The sequence below is a fragment of the Kwoniella bestiolae genome, chromosome 2 (assembly GCF_000512585.2).
Source record: "Kwoniella bestiolae CBS 10118 chromosome 2, complete sequence".
Taxonomy (NCBI): domain Eukaryota; kingdom Fungi; phylum Basidiomycota; class Tremellomycetes; order Tremellales; family Cryptococcaceae; genus Kwoniella; species Kwoniella bestiolae.
Window position 1 is genome coordinate 3,616,234 of NC_089242.1, and position 19,300 is coordinate 3,635,533.

Consider the following 19,300-nt stretch of genomic DNA (forward strand, 5'->3'; position numbering starts at 1 on the left):
CTTTGTTCATTCATTCAACAACCGCAGGTCGGAATCGCCAATCACACTCACACCTTCAAACTTCGACATAACCCCTAATACTTTTCAAACAAGATGAAGTTCCTCTCGCTCGTCTCCCTCCTCCCTCTGCTGGCTACAGCCCAAGCCACCCCCGAATCAAAACCTTACAACCCCTTCTTACCACCCGGAGACTCGACTCAACTTGCCCCAGAGAATAACGGTAGGAATCTGGAGACTAGACATAATGCGAAATGGTTCATGGGTCTCAACAAGCTCAAGCATCCTAGATCTGCTGGATCAGAGAGACAGGAAGTGGAAGTGGAGCTAGATAAGAGCAGTCTCAAAGAGAAAAGAAATGTGATAAAAAAGGTGGTGAAAAGGAGAAAACGGGCCGTATCAACTGGTACATGTTCACCTAACACCGTTACCGTCACAGTCACCACCAGCGTGATCACATCAACTTCACCCTCATCTTCCTATTCCTCTTCCGCAACATCTTCCATCAACAGATCTTCGTCTGCTCCGGTCTCTTCGTCAACTTCGAAAAGTAATTCAGCATCTGCTTCGAAAACTTCTTCCGCTGTATCGAAGACCTCTTCCGCGTCAGCCTCAGGATCAGCATCAACTTCCAAAGTTTCTTCTTCCGCTTCGGCGTCCGCCTCGAAAGTTTCCTCTTCAGCTTCAGTCTCGGCTTCGAAAGTCTCTTCCTCAGTCTCCGCTTCAAAAGCCTCTTCGGTTTCAGCCTCAGCTTCTGCGTCCAAGGCGTCTTCTGCGTCGGCTTCAGCTTCGAAAGCTTCTGCCTCAGCTTCCAAAGGATCTTCCTCTTCTTTCACTTCAAGCGCAATCAAATCCAGCGCAGCTAGCTCAAGCACCGTCAAATCAGCATCAGCTTCAGCTTCAGCATCTAAAGCATCCTCTGCTCCTGCCGGTTCTGCAAAAGCTACTCTCGAGTTGGGTCCAAAGACATCATCGTCAGCTAGCAAGTCTGCTTCGGCTTCCTCGACTGCCAAATCTAGCTCCTCTTCCGGCACTTCAGTCAAACCCTCCTCTTCTACTTCTACCTCCAAGGGTTCATCATCCACCTCCAAAGCCGCTTCGTCGACTCCCAAGCCCTCCTCCTCGACATCTACCACTAAAGCTTCTTCATCTACCTCTAAAGCTGCTTCTTCTACTTCCAAAGCCTCCTCTTCCACTTCCAAAGCTACTTCATCCACTACCCCAGCCAAGACCTCTTCCACCACATCCCGATCGACCACTTCGGCCACTTCCAAACCGTCAACTTCCATTACTTCCTCCGCATCTAAAGCAGCGAGCAGTAGTGCAAGTTTGATTAAGACGAGTTCGGGAGGTGTCACTTCGAGTCGACCGGGAACGAGTAGTAGTGCTGTTAAGGCTTCAAGTACGGGTACGAGCAAGGCGGCTAGTTCTACCAGTAAAGCTGCAAGCTCCACTAGTAAGGCTGCGTCATCAACCAGTAAAGCTGCAAGTTCCACCAGTAAAGCTGCAAGCTCCACTAGTAAAGAGGCTTCATCAACTAGCAAAGCAGCTTCGTCCACTAGCAAAGCACCCACTTCCAGCAGTACTAGTAAAGCTGCCTCGTCCACTAGCAAGGCACCCACTTCCAGCAGTATTAGTAGAGCCGCAAGTAGTACCAGCAAGGCAGCTTCGTCTACCAGCAAAGCAGCGAGCAGCACCAGCAAAGCAGGGTCCAGTACCAGTAAGGCGGCTTCATCAATCACCAAAGCAACCAGCACCTCCTCCGCTGCACCATCCGCGACATCCTCAGCATCCACAGCCGTATCCAAGGATCTGGACGGAGATGGACCATTCTACGGGTGGGGAACATATTTTGAGACTGGTCTGGGAGCTTGTGGATGGTATAATCAGCCTTCGGATTATATCGTAGCTGTCTCGGCGGAGTTGTTCGATAATTGGCCGGGGTACAATGGGCTGAACCCTAATAATAATCCTATTTGTGGACATCATATGAAATTGTCTTGTAAGTACATCCTTGACATTACTCTGCGAACCCTCCCACTTCCTAATCGATCTCGATCTATGTATACTGTCTGTTCTGAATGGCTTTTGGCCCTGTCCTCTCAGATGTACGCTGACATAAAGCACTGAACTCTTAGGGGGCGGTAATTCGATCGTAGCACAAGTAGCAGACCGATGTCCAGGCTGTTCTAAGCGATCCCTCGATCTCACTACCGGCGCATACGGCGCGCTGACCAATAATAATTGGGATATGGGAGTGATGGCTGGATGGATCAATGGGGGAGCCTACAACTCGGATCTGGAATGGGAATGGTTGGATTAACACAGCGTGCGAGTCACATTGTAGTAGAAAGAGGAACAGGAGGAAAACACAGAATTGCACATGTTCATTTGTAATATCGGATTCGGAAGACTTGCCTTTCTTGGACAGATAGAATAGTTCTGTACTTGTGAAATCGGTTCGGCCAAAATGGGGGAGATAGTTAGAGAAACACGCTGGTCGTGGTGGATCATCAGGTTATATAGAGTAGATAGTATGTTCATCTTTTGAAATTTGATACTGCATGCATTTCATGTGCTTTTGATCGATCAAGTATGATACGTCAGGTTATGTCGTGCAAAAGTTTTATGGTTGATTATGATGCATCTTGGAGCCTGGATTGGAGACATAATTTCGTAGAGAGTCGTACAGTATGCTTCCTACTAAGCCTTATAGATGGAGGGTTCAAGACATGGCTAGACCTCGTGCTATAGACCGAAGGACCCACAAAGGTAGCGTGGTAGCTGGCAGTGCAACAACACACAGATCTCATCTGAACGGTCATGGTGGTCTTGGCAGCCGGATCAGCGGTGCATCATATAGTACAGTATTTTATAGGTGCATGTCAAGAATCATCCATGAAACTTCCTCCTCTTACCATAACAGTCTCTATCTCCATTTTCAATTCACTCGCACCATTTTTCTCATACTCCAACTTAACAGTGCATATCACAAGATGAAAGTCCAACTCTGTTTTTTAATCCTATACACCCTGGTCGTCCATTCCATCCCAATCCCATCCCTTGAAGCGAACACCAAGAACTACCAACTCCAACTTAGTAGATCAACCTTACTTGATAGGAGAGACACCGCCAAAGTCGAAGGTGATATAGTATGGACCCGTTCGGACATTGTTGAAGGTGAATGAACCACGGTTCTTCTTTGCCTGAAAATCGCCCCTGCCTGGATCACTGATCAGATTCCGATTCGCCATACTGTAGACCGAGCTACGGATGGAGGGGTATTCGCCTATGGAGATTCCAGCTTTTACGGTAGTATGGGATCGGTCGATACTACCTCACCAGATCAGAGACTCTCTGTCGATCTTCCGGCAGATAGTGAATGGGAAACGCGTGGATGGGATTGGGAGGTGGAAGCTGAAGCTGAATTTGAAGGTAGGAAGAGGGATGATGCTGTGGAGACGAATGTGAAGAAGGGATTTATCACTGGTCTGTCCCCCTTTTCTAGCTCGACGACCGTGGTGAGCTGACTTACACAGTTGATCGATTTATGCAGTTGACGTTGTGAGCGAAGAAACCAGTGAGTACATCCAAAGCCAAGCTATGCAGGAGAAGGGATGGTCAGCTGAAGAGGGAGAGGAACCCAAGATCAAACTCCAGCTTTTGATGTTCGATCCGAGAAAAATTCGTGTTTGACCTGCATGAAACGAGATATCAGTGAGCATCGATCAAACCCCGTCTGTTGACCGTGAATTTCATATTGACCGATCTGAGTAGTCGGAGTCGAATATCAGACTCCCGCTTTTCATGTGGTGAACAAGATGAAGGAGGGTGAAAGGGGAGTTTGTGCTAGCTGTCTGAGAAATTTGGGTGAGCTGTCCCTATTCATTCAGCCTCCTTGTGGTACTGTGTTGCATGGTACCTGAAATATCTATACTGACGCCGATTCGGATTTAGATGATGAGAAACGAGAGGACGTCTTCGTTCATTGGTCCAAACGAGAAGCCAGAGCAGAAGCAGGAGCAGAGACCAGTTCAGCCAGGAACTTGGCTAGGAATGATTGGAACACCGACATCCCCGATCACGAGATAGACGATCTGGATAAGTGGATCCACGGTCGTCGTGCGTTTCCCTTCCGGCCCTGTTGAGTGACTCGTAAGCTGACAATGAAGTGGCACGACCAATCAGAACACCAACAAGGCGAACGTGATATTGTTGACGACGAGGTAAACGATCTTGAGAACTTCATAAACAGCCGTGAGTCCCTGTCCAAGTCCTGCTAAGTGACTTTCATTTTGACATGGGCTGCTCATTCTGACCACCAGAACACGATTGGAGCAAGAGAATGGAGAGAGCGAACGCCAAGGGTTCCGTCCCGGATTGAGATAAGAGAGATGAAAACGGGATTTCCAACTTCATGGAATGAGAAGGGATAGGAGGACGGTCGTGGTGAGATTTGCTGTGGTACGATATAATGGTTGGTACCATAATCAATCAAACTCACTATTTCACAAACCCAATCCTCTGCTTATCTTCTCTTTCTCTGACTACCTTTGATCTTCACTTCCAGGTCTGACTGACCCGCTTCAACGCTCATGATTCTACGTTTATAGGAGAGTAGGACGAAGGATGAGGATAAGGCGAAATCGCTTTGTGCAATGATTAAGTCTTGACGATGTAGGTATTGCGAATGTGTACTGGATTGAGCGATTCGCAACATGAAGTGTCTGTAGCATCGAGAGGGAGATCTGTCCAGATGCGACGACATGCCGTCGAGCCCAAAGATGCTGTTGTCTTGTCGGTAGTGAGATCGACACCCCTAGTTGTGGCAGCTGAATCCGCATAGGCACAAGGATCGAACAGATGTTGAAAGATTGAGAGGGCTTCAATTGATCAGTCATCCAGTTGTTGTTCGGGAGAGGGACCGTGTCGGATAGGCATCGAGAAGCGATACGAAGCTGTAAAATGACGGTTGTAAGAGCTTTCCTGTATGGTGAGTGGTCGATGTTCAGTGTTGAGGTTGCAGTGTTCATATTCGTGCAGCCGGGGTTATGATGAAAAAGTCTTTTGCATAATCAATCAGATTATAGATCTGATTGTCACTTTTCCTATTTATTCGTTATCTATCTATCCGAAATAAATTATACAATCGTGGCCAACGATATTAAAGATGAGAGAAGAACAACTAGAGCACAACAATCAGAAGGAAACCGAAGAGGAAATGAGATCATGACTGAGAAAAGTGGAATCTATGCTATTATGAGTTCGAGGCAGGCCCAACCCGAGTCGTCCAATGAATGGGATGGGGGATCTATTGGGATCCTGGGAGTTGAAATTTTACACCTCCCATACCAGGTCCCCATCGTACGTGATCGTGGTCTTCCTTGACTATGAGGAAAAGATGAGGAATGTCAGCGAGGTTGTTCCGTAGGATTTCGGGAAGAGGAGGGAACTCACTGTGCTTTGTAAGCATGTAAGAGGCGTAGGAGCACATCATAACTGTGATGGCGAGGATGGGGTAGACATCAACCGGTACTGGCCTAGCCTTGAAGAAGGCTTTTATCTAATGAGTGAGAAGAAGATCAGGTCAGCGATTGTCCGAAGCTATGTTTCGAGTGGCAGTGAAAGTGGGAGAAAGACTCACTTGTTGGTCGTACGTTGGGACAGTGTAGGATCGTCGTGCCATTTGTTGTCTAGCGACCATTGATCTGGAAGCCATGGCGGTGGTTCTGAGAGCTGATCGAGCGAACATTGTTATTGGTGTTGTTGTTTGTTATTCGTAAGAATAAGAAGTAGTTGGTTTGGTTTGTTTGGTAGAGAGGCTTTGTTGTTTGTTGGTTGGTTGTGATGATGGAGAAAAGAAAGTTCAACTTCGACCTCCCAAAAGGGGATTTATATACCTTTCTCTGACCCATATCATCTCGCTGGATATCGCATCAATCACTCAACTGATCTCCAACATCACAATCAACTTAGTACGAGTTAATAGGAGTGATATCGGATTCGGACGCCAACGGTTGGTCTAATATCTCCTTACCCCGGATCTCAACGATCACATCACCCAACATTCTTTCCTTTCTCTTGGTATGTACCCAAGCACTGCATACCGTGCACCACACCATCGATTGAGCTATGGGATGCCACCGTGAGAACGGTTTAAGGAAAAAGGAAAAACTCGCAGATCAATGTTTGGTTTTGTCCCTCATTTCCCAGTTCCGGTATTCGCACGTAAAACAGACTATGTCGTGGCACAGAACGTACAAGCGTTAGAAAGCCTGAGCCGAAGATTGCGGTCGAGTTGCGATGTTTTTACGGAATGAACCGGTTAACCTTAATATCTCAGGGATATCTCGGACTTTGCCACGTTTTTACCGGACAGAGGTGGTAGCTTTAGAATAGGAAAGAATCGGATTGGTCCTCATTCATCACATAAAGATAAGAAAAGAGATTGTCCCTCCCTTTCCAACAACTCGGAAGGTGTTGGACCAGTGCTGCACATTCCGAACAGCACAGCAGAGGGGCTTGGGAGGAAGATCGTCCGGAATTTGTGTTACACCCTTAAGTCTCCCCTGATCATCCTTCCATCCTCGTATTCCTGAATGCGGTTTCCAACTTGCAAGGTGACATGCCAAGTGAATATTCAGTACGCTATGTTTGTTGGAGTGGGAAACACCCCAATAATAAGATAGCACTGCGCTATACAATTGGTTTCCACCAAAGTCTGAGAGAGACTGCACCTCCCTCAACATTCCGAAGCCTTGTTGCCCAATCAGGATTTAAGCATATGAGATGTATTTGGTATATATGTCCGATTACGGGAAATGTCGCTGCTAAATAACGTTTTCCGAGTTTCGCCATAGCTTTTGACTTGACATTCCTTTATCAGTCAACCCAATCAACTACGCACTACTCCACCTGCTCCGCTCACTACAGTTAGCCGGACCAAAACGGTAACATGACCTATATCCATAACTCGTCAGATGATTCATCTTCAAAACGATTTGACCCGGAAAGGATGCTACAGTATGCATAGACAGATGCTCATTTAATCTGTGTGGATCTGGTATCGTGTCTACAAAGCTTAAAGCATTAGATCTCCATTGTTCAAAGTTGAACTTTTTTCTACAACTGAAAGAAACCAAAAATCACTCACGAGTCCCCACTGTATCGAACCCACCTGGGACACCGCAATCACAATCCTAATGAACGATGCCGCCCTTCATCCACACAAACGGTATACTCCTCTGGACAGCCGTAACGCTCGTAGTGACGTGGTCCCAGAACAGTCCATCAAACCAAAACCCATCCCAATATTCAGGAATGGGTTCAACATCTACAGCTCGAACACCTACTTTTTCACAAGGTATTGGCAAATGGTAGTCGCGCCTTATGGTAGAGATGGGGATATTGCTGGAACGTTCGCTCCTTGGAATATGGTCTTACTTGTGAGTTGTTAGCTCATCATTGTGACTCGGACTCCCGTGTTGCGACGAGAAATTGCGGAGCTGATATACATGCTTGCATAGACGACCGATAATATACACTCGTGATTCTTTTCACCCCCACTCCATAATTTAACTCCCTCTTATCTGCCCGCATGGCCCAAGTATGATGTAAAAGAATAGACCAGGACAAGAAGATATCGGACACACATGTCAGTTGTAGAATAGTTGTATGAGACACCATGTATGTCATATCGGATCTTACAATTCACCCATCCGAATACGATCCTCCTGTCCGCACGCTGGAATCAACACCATGAAGGGGATGCTGTGATCTCATAAAGCTGAGCATTCCAACTGGATGCTGAATGTGAGGCACCACTTGTCGCACTCTACTATCATCCTTCCCATTCAGTAGAGATATTAATAAGAGATATTAACAAGGTTGATAAAGCTGCACATGACGTACATAAAGTGCACTATTTCTAGTGTGCCCAAGAATATACGAAAGGACAATTGCCCATAAAAGCGCAGGAATCTGGATGACCCCTTCTCTCATCTGTCATACTCATACTCCCCGTGACACGAAAATGCTAAGCTCGACATTTGCTGTGACCCTTCTCGTGGTGACGCTCTCGTGCGTGGCCTCTGCTCCGGGTCTGCAATCAGCTGAAAACAGACGAGGTAAGTCCCGTCTCGTCAATGAAAAGGTCGTCGCTAATGCAATAGCTGCTAACAGGCATAGCAGGTCCCGCAGAGACTATCGATCCTCACAATCAACTCGGACCAGGACAGGGAGAGCACACTACTAGCTTGTATTGTGGTAAGTGGTGCTTCAGTGCAAATTTAAGGCAGCACCCTGATATGCCATTGGCCTTATGTTGAGTGCAGCTACGAGCTCTCATCCAGAGATCTCGAGCACCCCTGTGCTCCTCGATAAAGCCTGGGTGGTACTTGCTAAAGTACCTACCATCACCACTGCTCCCGAGGTGATCAACACCGGAATGGCTGCTGCAGATTATGAATGGATGGCCAAGAGGGAGATCGAAGTTAGAAAGAAGAAGAAAGTGAAATTACCAAAGACTAGTGGTGCTTCCAATTCTACTTCCACAAGATCTTCGGCTCATAGTGAGTTAAGTTCATAGCATCGAAATGCTGCGACTCCATTTTCATGCTGATTCATTCGTTCAGCAGCTATCTATCACGAAAATTCCATGTCATATTTCCTGATCGGTATAGCTGCTTTGTTGGGTCTGACACTCGCCCTGTGAGACGATAGGAGAATGATCATGTGCCTATGAAATATACGATACTGTGCACGATACACGATATATGCCTATACACGCTTGATTCATGCATATTTGACTTGCAATCCTCGTTGCATGCATCTCTTGTTCTGGTTACACCGCCATCACCAATCTCACTCGGCCGTAAGCGATGACGACACCATGATCGTCATGCAGGGCAGGGCGTCATGATCATGATACATTCCGGTTAATCAACTCCGTGACGATTATTCCAACAAAAGTTTATAGTTTATATAAGTTGATCCAGAAAGCCATGATCGGAGATCCGCAGCTGTACATATAATCTTATCTTTGGCACATACTTTTGCACATACAACCGAGCTATAAATATTAGAACAATATGACAAGAATTACTAGTATCCTTCTGTTAGGATTGACGATATCGCTCGGCGGAGCTTTGGCCCTCCCTGCCGAGAAGCTGGGGATGGTTTTACCTTCCGATGAGCTGGTGATGGATGGTAAGTCTGCTTATGACGTGAATTATGTTGTTGCTAACAAACGGCGCTGTTAGATAACTCTGGAGTGCTCATCTCGGATGAATCGAGCGCGTATCTAGCTGAAGATGAGGATGAGGAAGAAGAGGAATTATGGACGATATGCGGTGAGTTTTAACGGGCTATCTATCATATTACACACCATCTGACTCGATATCATAGATGCAGAAGCCCTTGATGAGGAAGTATCGGATTCGGAATCGCCCGATTCGCAGATATGTCGAAGAGCCTCTGCCGGCGGGGGACGAGGGGGTGGAAGCAGCAGCAGCAGTAGTAGTAGTGGAAGTAGTGGTAAATCCTCTTCATCAGGATCGGGATCGAAATCTAGTACGGGAGGAGCAGCGGGTGTTGGAGCTGGAGCAGGGGCTGCAGGTGCAGCGGGACGGAGGAAAAACAATACGAGTGGTGGTGAGTCACTGTATGCGTTGATTGTGATGTTTCCCTTTGTGAGATGCTGATCCGTCCATTGCTGGTAGCTTTCCCAGCTAGATCGATAATGGGGATCAGCACGGACAACGCGAAGATAACGATCATTTCGGTCTCGGTATCGTGTTTGTGTATGGGTGGGATGATCAGTTTAGCTTAGTATCACCGAGATGTTTTGGTGATCAAGCGATGAAGATTTGATGAATTGTATCTCACTAATCGATGAAACGTCATGACCCCCATGGCTGCCTTTCCCCAAACACTGTATCTTTCTCAAGTCAAGCCATGCAATGCTGTAGCCTGTAACGAATGTATCAATTAGTCCGACGCATGATCATGATGATAGTGATAGTAGAGCCCTATAGAGTAGATGGTGGTCTGAGCGCGACCCCGAGAATCACCGCATTGTGCGTTATGTGATACACCTCCAATTGTTACAGCCTAGTCGTGATTCGGAGCTCCCTCTCTCAACGCTGTGATCCTCCATCTATGCGTTTCACTACGCTATAAACCAGGGTCAAAAACAAAAGGATACACTTGAATAGCACTGATCCTGCAATCAGGTCAATCGGCGGTGTATATCGCAGAACTGGAATACGGTTGCATCGCCTCCACTGTGTTATCGTTATCGAGTGGCGATGAGCGAATCCATCATCGCTTGAAGATTAAACCAAAATCCATCCGGGTATTCGGTTCCTTTTGTCGAAAGGTACGTACAACCCAGATCTCTTGTGCTTCAAATGGGGGCACCGGTCTCAAGGCTATCCATTCGATTTGATTGTTTATGCTTTGGTTGTCTGTGTAACTGTTCCTATCCCGGTATTCCGGTGAACGTACATAGCACGGTGACAAGAGTGATCGAGATCAACGTACCAAAAGGTGTTGTAGCTGTACTCTTTCCTTGGCGATGCTTGCTCGATTGTTCGGTACTGTACCTGTTTGATCAATCTTACCTGTGTTATCTATTCGTTTACAAATCAGCCTGTGCATGTATTAGGCAACAAGAAATTGACGAGGATGATGTCAAGAATAAGGTATATAAGAAACGCATCTAGGATGAGATGGCAGTTCTTCTTTCCGACCAGACACATCAACGACCATACTAACTACAATCACCTCACATCAGGCTTGAATACCAACACTTTATCAGACATCATAATGTTGTTCAACAGATACCTCCTCGCTTTGCTATCTCTCTCCCTCACTCCAGTACTCTCAGCACCCACCCTGATAGCTCGACAATCTTCCGACAACGTAGACTCAAATACAATCGCCGCCGAGCCTACACGAGAAGAACCTTCCTCCCGAACGACAATCAGCGTAGTCGAATCTCCATCTGAATCAGCTACCTCCACAGCCACCTCTGAAGCGATCACCTCCGCTTCTGCATCCGCAAGTCCAAGTGGAACCGTGTCTTATTCTTCCTCCGCATCAGCTACTCCCACCGGATTACACTTCACCAACAAGTTCCCGAATCAACTCAAGAACGGCGATCAGGTGGACCTAGAATGGGAAGGGGGCGATGGACCTTATATCTTGTATACAATCTTATCTTATCCCGGATTATCCAATGTCAGAGTGAGTGAGCCCTTGGCCCCTCCTGGTCTTCCGTAATGATCGACTGCTGACTCAATTATGACTCGACAGCCCCACGTACTTGAACGATCGACCGATCAGACTTCCTATCAACTGACAATCAGCGAAGATGACTCGCATGATAAATCAACTGTGTGAGTTCTTTCTATTCATCGTCAGTACTTTGGTACGTTGACTGACTAGCTTGGTTCATCTTCAGTACGATCGGTATTGGATCAAATAAGGAGAGCAACCAATACAAGAGAATCACCATACCTCTTTACAAATAACCTTTTGCACGTAAAGTCCTCCAGCATGATTCTGTGATCGATATAAACCACTGATACTTTAGATGATTGTAGCTTTGATTACGAGTTTGAATGACCCTTCATGAATCTCTTGATAAAATGCTGCTCATACATTCGTAAACTCTGAACATCATCAATTGAGAGCCAGATATCCAGACTGACCTTTCGGTTGATGGTATGCCGATCGCTTGCATCAGTATTTCGAGACGTTCTCACCTTGCAAGTCTTACATCACGGGTCGATCCGCCCTGTTCGCGTTCGAAAGGGGTCATGTTCTTTTAGATCAGGTCCCATCCCCGATAGTCCGTTAGAACCACCTTTGGACCACTTTCAAGCATAGCTTTCTGAAGATGCTGTGTTCGTCCATCATAATTCTTCGCCTATGAAGAAAGTTATATAATGCAAGCTTTATACCTGATCATCATCCACCTAGCAATTTCCCCAAAAACACATCATTCTCATCAAGCACTTACCTAAGCAGAAACAATGTTCCACCCCAGAACCATCTTCGCCATCCTCCCTCTCCTCTCCTCCGTCATCTCTTCTCCCATCCACGACAAGAGACAGGATGAAGGGACGGTCTACCCCGCAATAAGATTCACCAACGACTTCCCCGAGGTGGTCTACACAGGTCAGACCATCGATCTCTCCTGGGAAGGTGGGGATGGATACTATGCTTTATATAGTATCTACTTCACCCAAGGTCAAGGGTCCGTCCGCGTGAGTGATGCACACTCAGTTCTGTAACTAGTGAAACTGATTTGTGTGATAGCCCGGATATTACTCCCACAATATGAGTGAGACTTCCCTCAGCGTTACTTTGAGAGATACTGTCTCTCCCAATACCACTTTGTGAGTGCCGCTGCTGCTCCTCTTTCACCGTGGTAGTGCTGAACAATCTTACGCTTACTTGACTTTGGGGGGAACAGAAATTTCGGTATCGCAGAAGCCAACGCCGATGTGAATGTCGAATTTGGACAATCGTATCAACTTTCAGGTGCCATCCCTTTCATTCAAGCTTGAGCAATCTTGCGTTGGGCTGAATGATCGACGAGATAGTTTTGGCGATTCACAGCGATCTGTGATCCCGCTGAATTAGTCTCTTCTGGAATGCTTCTTTGATATCGTTTCTTATGCATGTCTATGCGTTATTGGATAAACGGCTTACAAAGCGGGCATCCATCATCACCAATCTGACTTGCAATATCCCTGCCAGCGCATCATGGTACTGTACAATGAGGAGATGTGGTACGCGGTTTGGTCGTCTAAGACATTCTCGAATTACCTCCATGCACCTGAAAAAGCCGCAGGAGAGGGTGACTCCCGATGGACTCACAAACGAGTGAGTATCGTACAAAAGATCGTCACCGTCACCGCCACTAAGAAATTGCTACGCTATCACACATAGGTCTTTCATGATAGGTCGTGGTACCACCTGCAAGGCGGTTCTCTTTCCAACCGCATGACCATAAACATACAGTATTGAGGTCTCTGCGAGTGTTGATCCGCCTTTCACGGTCTATACCATCGTAGTGTCATCGCCTCTTCAAAGGTATCTCAAAGTTTTAGCTCGAATCATCTTTCGGTGACCGAACGGCAGGTCATTAGTATGATCATAACAACTCTGCTAGTGGGAATCCATGCATCGGATCAGTAGAAGCTGTACATGACAAGTGATGATATCCGCTCCTGACTACCGCCTGTGAGGTACTGTTGGAAGGTATAAATGCCCTTGTGGTAAGTACATCTCTACTCGATTTATCCCAACATCCAAAACTGAATCGCAGGGTTTCAAACGACAGAAAGCCAGCCGACCATGTACATCACCAAATCGCTCTTCGCCATCCTCATCTCTCTCCCCCTCTCCCTCTCATCACCGCTTCTCAAACCCGAACACGGGAACATCGAGAACCGACAAGTGAAGCCTGTCTATCCGGCCGTGCGATTCCTCAATACCTTCCCCTCAACGCTCTGTACAGGTCAGACACTCGACTTGGCCTGAACAGGTGGAGATGGTGATTACGCGCTGTACCACTTGGAAGAAAAGGACGGGAAGGGCGCCTGGAAGGTGGATGTTCATACTCGAGCTACATACCAAGGCAAAGGGACAAGACGACTGATGGATGCCGTTGTATTAGCCAATGTATTATACCCACAATACCACCGATACTTCCATCAGCCTCATCATGAGAGACGCAGTCTCTCCAAACGTCACTTTGTAAGCTATGCTTGAATTTCATACTGTATATACGCTGAGGATTGGATCGAACGTCGTAGGAACTTCGGTATTGCAGAGGCAAATCGGGATGTCCTGGTCGAACAGAGATGGTCATTATCTGGACCGATCCCGTTCGTCCAGGCCAAGTAGACGTGTACGAGTACTGTATGGCGATCGCAATACCGCGCAGATGCGAAATTTGTATAATTTCTTTGCATGCCACAGACCTAATATACATGAATTCATGTCGTGTCGATCTGCACCGAGGGATTCAAGGTGACCTCCCTGGATCATCATATTATAATAAAGCTACATGTGAATCGCTATTTGAATTCAAGGTTGAATCCGTTTAGATCTATTATACAGTTTCGTCTTCAACCATCGGCAAAAAATGATTAAGCGTTAATACTCCGATCGATGGGCGTCAAGGGCTATCATACCGTTCTATCATCTACCATCTCTAGAGTTCGCTCGAACGTTCGCATCTCGATTGCGATTTTGATTAGGGTTGATTTTCGATATAATACAAGCCAGACCATCACTCGACGCGGTGAAGATACCTTCGACCAAGATGAATTCCTGTCCGGGCATCGAGCGTTCCGAATCGTCTGTTCCTTGAGGCCACGTTTCGCCGTGGGGAGGTAAATCAGGTATCTGCAGGGGTTGTAGAGGCGTCAGCAAGCAACCTCTTTCGTGCTGTGTCTATCCCACAAAACTTGTGGTGAATTGGTGACAGATGAGGAAGTAGATATGTTCATCGATACTCACCTTGAGTACGTGAAAGGTGGTATACCCATGTCCACCCGAACGCCTCTCATTGAACATTATAGGACTTGATTGTTTGGCCGATTCGATATATTTCCTGACGTGGGCACGATCGGAGGGTCGGATCATCGAATAAAACGGTTGATTCTTGAGCTATCACGACAAATAAGCAATAGTTCTCGTACGATCACGATGATGAACCAGACACAATATCGTCTGGTATAGGTACCAGAAGCTGATCATGAGAAACAACGATATGCTCACCCTACTTCCATTGATTATTACATCATTACTGATATACATGATCCTGCTCGTATCCGTGAATCTATCGATGATGAAGAAAGTCCTAGGCGAAGGTTTATGCGGTGTAGGCCAAGGATGATCGATAGGCGGAGGTGAAAGTGAGATAGAGGTGGAATCAGGTGAAGATGCTAGTGGAGCTATCGAAGAACTGGGCCATCGCTATTGACATCAAACATTAGTATCCGAAGTCAAACCAGAAGAGGAGTGTTCGACTAACCTTTATAGCGAATTTACCGTGTGAGGCTGGAGATATCTCGATAACTTCTCTCGCGGTTAATGCTTGTTCTAGATGATTTCACGGATGCTCAGCCAGATGTTATATAGGAATAACATGTGAATCCTCCATGACTTACGCAACGTCCGCTGTCCGTCCACAGCTCTAGTATATAGTGCCAACGACATATTATATACCGTTGAACTAGGCATTCCTTATTGTATGAGCAATCCCCCACACACCTCACGTTGTGACATTACTCAAACTCACTATGAACAGCAACATTCCACGTAATATCCATCCTTATGCAAAGCTCTGTAATAAGCTACACAAGCTGTTTTTTCATCTGTTAACGCTTGACTGCAAGCACGAGAATGCTCAATCAGCGAAGAAACTCATTTTGATCATGTGAGAGTTACTCACTAATGAATCTCCCTCAACATGGGTATCTCATCCGGATGAAATATCAAATAACATGATTTCCCTATCAGGTCATTTGGCGTGTATCCCAAGATCTCTTGCATCGATTCAGATACATAGCTGATCCTAGCCTGATCTCGTGTTATGAGGGAGTCCGGTGAACATCAAGGATTTTTGGTAACAGTCCACGGTAATCGGCACGCGTAAAACCGATTTAGGCGAGATCGAACGCCAAAAAAACGTTGTTCGGATACAAAGATGTTGTGTTGAAGACGGAGATGAAGTGGGGGAGGGAAGTGGGGGAGAGAGACAGATCCAAATTAGCACGATTCTATCTCCTTGATGTGACAATCTCTCTGACAACAAAGCACACAGCAAAGGCGACAAGGCTCGAGCGTGAGAAGGGGGAAAAAGGGATCGGATCTCCATCCCTTTTCAATGGTCCGCATGTGCATCATCGCCGTTTCCCCCTTTAGTTCCCTGGGTGTATTCAGCCACTACACGGACCATAGAGGATCGTGGTGATCCCTTTTCGTCAAGAGATCAGATCCATTTCAAGAAGGACACGTCACTCATTAGTCCTACCGTATCCCTTTTCCCGACATCATCCCGTCGATCCCAATCTCCCCCTACCGGTCCGCAGTCCCTTCGTTGTATGGTGATATGGTGGTATTACAAAGCACGAAAACTCACCTCTTGGTCAGCACTGCATGCTAGCCAAGCTGATAAACCCAGCTCCTCCTGACTTGATACGCTTGATCCTGTGCCAGGTGGTCGAGACGATCCTGAGCTGCCTGGTGGTCCGCCTCCTCCCGAGGAATGCGAGTGCGATGATGAGGGACCACTGGCACTGGCGCTTGCGTATCTGTATGGTGAGGTATGGCTACGAGCGTTATTCGATTGAGGGCGAGACATTATGACGAAGAAGGTGAGAATGAGGTGAGGCAGACAGTCGGGGAATGAGGTTGCGTTCTTTTTAATCGAGGATAGGTAGGAGCGAAGCAGGATCGTAAGTTCCGTTGAGTTGAAGAGAGTAAAGTCGAGGTAAATTGAGAAGTCAATGTATGGCCGTATGACCCAAAGCCTTATATCTATCTTTGTAATCCAAGTCGGTGAATGCGTACTCGGCCGCCGGAGTAACGAAGATGACTACTTGGCTGGTAGTTGATTGATTGAACGTTGAATGTGGGGTATCGTTGAGGGATGAAGTATCATCTAACAAACCCTCTTGGCCATCAATCAATGTTCAACTCTTGGTTCCTGAACCCTATAAGAGTAAGATCTAAATGATCAAGATCTATCTATCCTTCCTGCTGTTTTGCTAAACCGTGCGGACTGCGGACAACCGTTCGTTACACACAGTACACAATAATTATCGGTACCGGTCTATCCCTAGTAAAACACCTCCTTCCGATGTTGACGGCCCGCTCGATTGGTGGGTTGACCCGTTTCAGCTTTGACCTAGTAGTCCTAGTACCTGACCTCACTCCTTTGGCGCTTGTTGCGGCTGCGGTTACCACGATGTCGATGGGTGATGTGTGATGTTTGAACCAAAGGTGGGGGGGGGGGCAGCAGACAAAATGAGATCTTGATACTGGAAATCTCGGCAAAAAGTATCTATATCTTTCTTTAAGGGCGATCTTTCGATGGGTTGGGTTGCAACGAAGTCGAATGAAGATGGAAATAGATTGATGTCTCAGATCTGCTCGTACCAGTGAACTAAAATGGCGAAGCGGAGTTTAGTTTCCACACAAGAAGAGTTGTCGGAGCTGTTTCAGGCGATCAATTGGAGGACCGTAGGTTGAATGGATGTGCGAATGGACGGGTGCCGGGTGAATGAATGGAATGAATGCCAAGTGGATTCCAGTGTTGCTTTTTCTCCGTCCTCTTGCGGCGTAGGTATCAAGTGTTTGAACTGTAAGACATCAAATAGTAAATAGACAAGCCATAGAGTAAACTCCAAGTCCTCTCTACGACTTATCTTGGTATAAGACAGTCACCCATTTTTTTTTCTTTTCTTTCGATTGGAATACATCTTGACTTGGAATTCAATTTGAATTGATTATCAAGATTACTCGTCCGTACATACACGGCATGGTAAAAGGGTAAAATAAGAGCAAGCGCCCCCGCATACATCGGCTTTTGCTTTTTTCCCACTTTGAAACCCTGATAAGGTGATGTAAATATTAGGGTATACTATATTAACAGGTCATAATCAATTTGGGTTGATTGACCTGATCGCCTGTCTGTCCTGTTCTTGGCGGTTGGCCCTGTCTCCCCGTCTTCGTCCTCTTCTTCTTGCTTGCCTGTCGCTTTGTGGAGGATAAAACCCAAGAGTCATGCATGTTTGGATCACGCTGCGCAGCGTACTCTATTTTCAAAAGTATAAAACAGCCCGACCCAACCCGCGCACAATGCCCATCGGCCAACTGCCCAAACAAAACTTTATTAACCAAGGAGAGTGACGTGGTTCGAAAAACTGCGATCGAGATCTACAGTACGGTTTGGTCAAACCTATTGACCGAAGGTCTTGTTTTCGTTTTGTGTCGTGTTGTCTTCAAGATCCACTTGGGCGTGAACCTTTGCAGTGCAGATCTCTATGCTGTAACCTGTGCCGGCCCGGCGATGGATCTGTAGTATCGCGTGGCGTGGTTTAGTTAGGAATGTAGATGTTCAAGCGAAGCAACGACGTGATGGGACTGAAAGGTGGATCTGTGATCAAGAGAGATAATGCGTTGGGAGAGGAGTGGTGCATCCCGTCAATAACCGTTGATGGAGCGATCACAGCGTCCCGTATCATCATGATATTTATGGTTGCGCAGCACTGCACATGTGCAGAAATACATAAACATGCATCATAGCTGATCGTTGACTTCACCATCATACAGCATGCAACGATACTCCACTCTCGGCCGTCTCTCGGATCAGACGAAAAGATCCGAGATTATACTTTTCATCTGATCTGATTGCCTAACCTTGACAGCATGTACGTACTAACTCTCACCAGTAGGAGGTGGGAGTACGTTTCGATTTTCGTCCTGCTTTTTAAGGTTAATAACATGAAGATCCCGTAAGGGTTAGTGGTATGTAGGGTAAATGAAAAGCAGGGGAGGGGGGGAGTTTAAGCGCACCGCGACACATTAAGGGAAGGGTTCTTCAAAGGCATCGTTTGCGCTTGGCGGCTCAGGAGCAGTACGAGCAAGAAGATCCAAAATTGAGAGATCATTGCAACATCGGATGCTTATGTTCTTGATCATATAAGCGAATGACCAAGTATCAGACGGCTGCTACACATCGAGATACCAGTTCACCACACGAAGCTTCCTCCCTCAGTTACATCAACTGAGGCTGCAAGTGCAATTGCCCAAACTACTCCTGTATTCAAGGTTTTGCATATACATTTTCGATTCCTTAATGGGATCACAAATACCCAACCAAGTAAAGATTTATGGGGCGCGCACGTTGGCATGTCAACCCCCCAAAGCCCCCCTTAGATCTCATCAAAGATCTCGACTTTCACACGCCACATGCCGATAAGCCATACCACGCTCAATAACGTTTACGTGGTCTAATCAAGCTTAGGCTGACCCTCGGACACAGAGCAACAAAGTCATGTTTCGACCACTTTCAAAGCGAGCACAACGCCATACGAAAGTGATCAGACCGATGATCCCACCTAGCTTCCGCAGGACTCCTAAGGTCAGCCCGAAGTAGCGTCCAGCATGAGACCGATCGACATAAACGTATAGTATACTACGATCAGACACTATATGCATGATATATGTGAATACTGCCTCCTACCTCTTCACTTCCAACTCCAAATCCACGATC

General features: G+C 46.6%; 10 protein-coding genes across 10 annotated transcripts; 8 read left to right on the forward strand and 2 right to left on the reverse strand.

The window, feature by feature from the left end:
• Positions 1-93: 93 nt before the first annotated feature.
• Positions 94-2,320, forward strand: I302_104503 (uncharacterized protein; the record flags this gene model as incomplete). Its single annotated transcript, XM_019189858.1, has 2 exons — positions 94-1,999; positions 2,136-2,320. The coding sequence occupies 2 exons, from the start codon at positions 94-96 to the stop codon at positions 2,318-2,320; spliced, it is 2,091 nt and encodes a 696-aa protein (XP_019049420.1).
• A 673-nt stretch (positions 2,321-2,993) lies between these two features.
• I302_104504 (uncharacterized protein) lies at positions 2,994-4,381 on the forward strand (the record flags this gene model as incomplete). The annotated part of the gene is made up of 7 exons (XM_019189859.1): positions 2,994-3,177; positions 3,259-3,486; positions 3,554-3,577; positions 3,775-3,867; positions 3,955-4,119; positions 4,186-4,254; positions 4,323-4,381. 7 exons carry the CDS (start codon positions 2,994-2,996, stop codon positions 4,379-4,381), a joined length of 822 nt encoding a protein of 273 aa, XP_019049421.1.
• A 927-nt stretch (positions 4,382-5,308) lies between these two features.
• Positions 5,309-5,749, reverse strand: I302_104505 (uncharacterized protein; the record flags this gene model as incomplete). The annotated part of the gene is made up of 3 exons (XM_019189860.1): positions 5,309-5,385; positions 5,455-5,560; positions 5,642-5,749. 3 exons carry the CDS (start codon positions 5,747-5,749, stop codon positions 5,309-5,311), a joined length of 291 nt encoding a protein of 96 aa, XP_019049422.1.
• Positions 5,750-7,199: 1,450 nt separating this feature from the next.
• Positions 7,200-7,547, forward strand: I302_104506 (uncharacterized protein; the record flags this gene model as incomplete). Its single annotated transcript, XM_019189861.1, has 2 exons — positions 7,200-7,442; positions 7,524-7,547. The coding sequence occupies 2 exons, from the start codon at positions 7,200-7,202 to the stop codon at positions 7,545-7,547; spliced, it is 267 nt and encodes an 88-aa protein (XP_019049423.1).
• Positions 7,548-8,029: 482 nt separating this feature from the next.
• I302_104507 (uncharacterized protein) lies at positions 8,030-8,710 on the forward strand (the record flags this gene model as incomplete). The annotated part of the gene is made up of 4 exons (XM_019189862.1): positions 8,030-8,123; positions 8,179-8,262; positions 8,331-8,567; positions 8,631-8,710. The coding sequence occupies 4 exons, from the start codon at positions 8,030-8,032 to the stop codon at positions 8,708-8,710; spliced, it is 495 nt and encodes a 164-aa protein (XP_019049424.1).
• Positions 8,711-9,086: 376 nt separating this feature from the next.
• Positions 9,087-9,826, forward strand: I302_104508 (uncharacterized protein; the record flags this gene model as incomplete). Its single annotated transcript, XM_019189863.1, has 4 exons — positions 9,087-9,204; positions 9,258-9,347; positions 9,403-9,648; positions 9,717-9,826. 4 exons carry the CDS (start codon positions 9,087-9,089, stop codon positions 9,824-9,826), a joined length of 564 nt encoding a protein of 187 aa, XP_019049425.1.
• Positions 9,827-10,824: 998 nt separating this feature from the next.
• Positions 10,825-11,531, forward strand: I302_104509 (uncharacterized protein; the record flags this gene model as incomplete). Its single annotated transcript, XM_019189864.1, has 3 exons — positions 10,825-11,244; positions 11,314-11,396; positions 11,462-11,531. 3 exons carry the CDS (start codon positions 10,825-10,827, stop codon positions 11,529-11,531), a joined length of 573 nt encoding a protein of 190 aa, XP_019049426.1.
• Positions 11,532-12,035: 504 nt separating this feature from the next.
• I302_104510 (uncharacterized protein) lies at positions 12,036-12,572 on the forward strand (the record flags this gene model as incomplete). The annotated part of the gene is made up of 3 exons (XM_019189865.1): positions 12,036-12,269; positions 12,322-12,401; positions 12,479-12,572. The coding sequence occupies 3 exons, from the start codon at positions 12,036-12,038 to the stop codon at positions 12,570-12,572; spliced, it is 408 nt and encodes a 135-aa protein (XP_019049427.1).
• Positions 12,573-13,365: 793 nt separating this feature from the next.
• I302_104511 (uncharacterized protein) lies at positions 13,366-13,917 on the forward strand (the record flags this gene model as incomplete). Its single annotated transcript, XM_019189866.1, has 3 exons — positions 13,366-13,467; positions 13,688-13,767; positions 13,827-13,917. The coding sequence occupies 3 exons, from the start codon at positions 13,366-13,368 to the stop codon at positions 13,915-13,917; spliced, it is 273 nt and encodes a 90-aa protein (XP_019049428.1).
• A 297-nt stretch (positions 13,918-14,214) lies between these two features.
• I302_104512 (uncharacterized protein) lies at positions 14,215-16,384 on the reverse strand (the record flags this gene model as incomplete). The annotated part of the gene is made up of 8 exons (XM_019189867.1): positions 14,215-14,421; positions 14,536-14,685; positions 14,797-14,994; positions 15,053-15,120; positions 15,189-15,253; positions 15,320-15,409; positions 15,473-15,600; positions 16,163-16,384. The coding sequence occupies 8 exons, from the start codon at positions 16,382-16,384 to the stop codon at positions 14,215-14,217; spliced, it is 1,128 nt and encodes a 375-aa protein (XP_019049429.1).
• Positions 16,385-19,300: the final 2,916 nt, after the last annotated feature.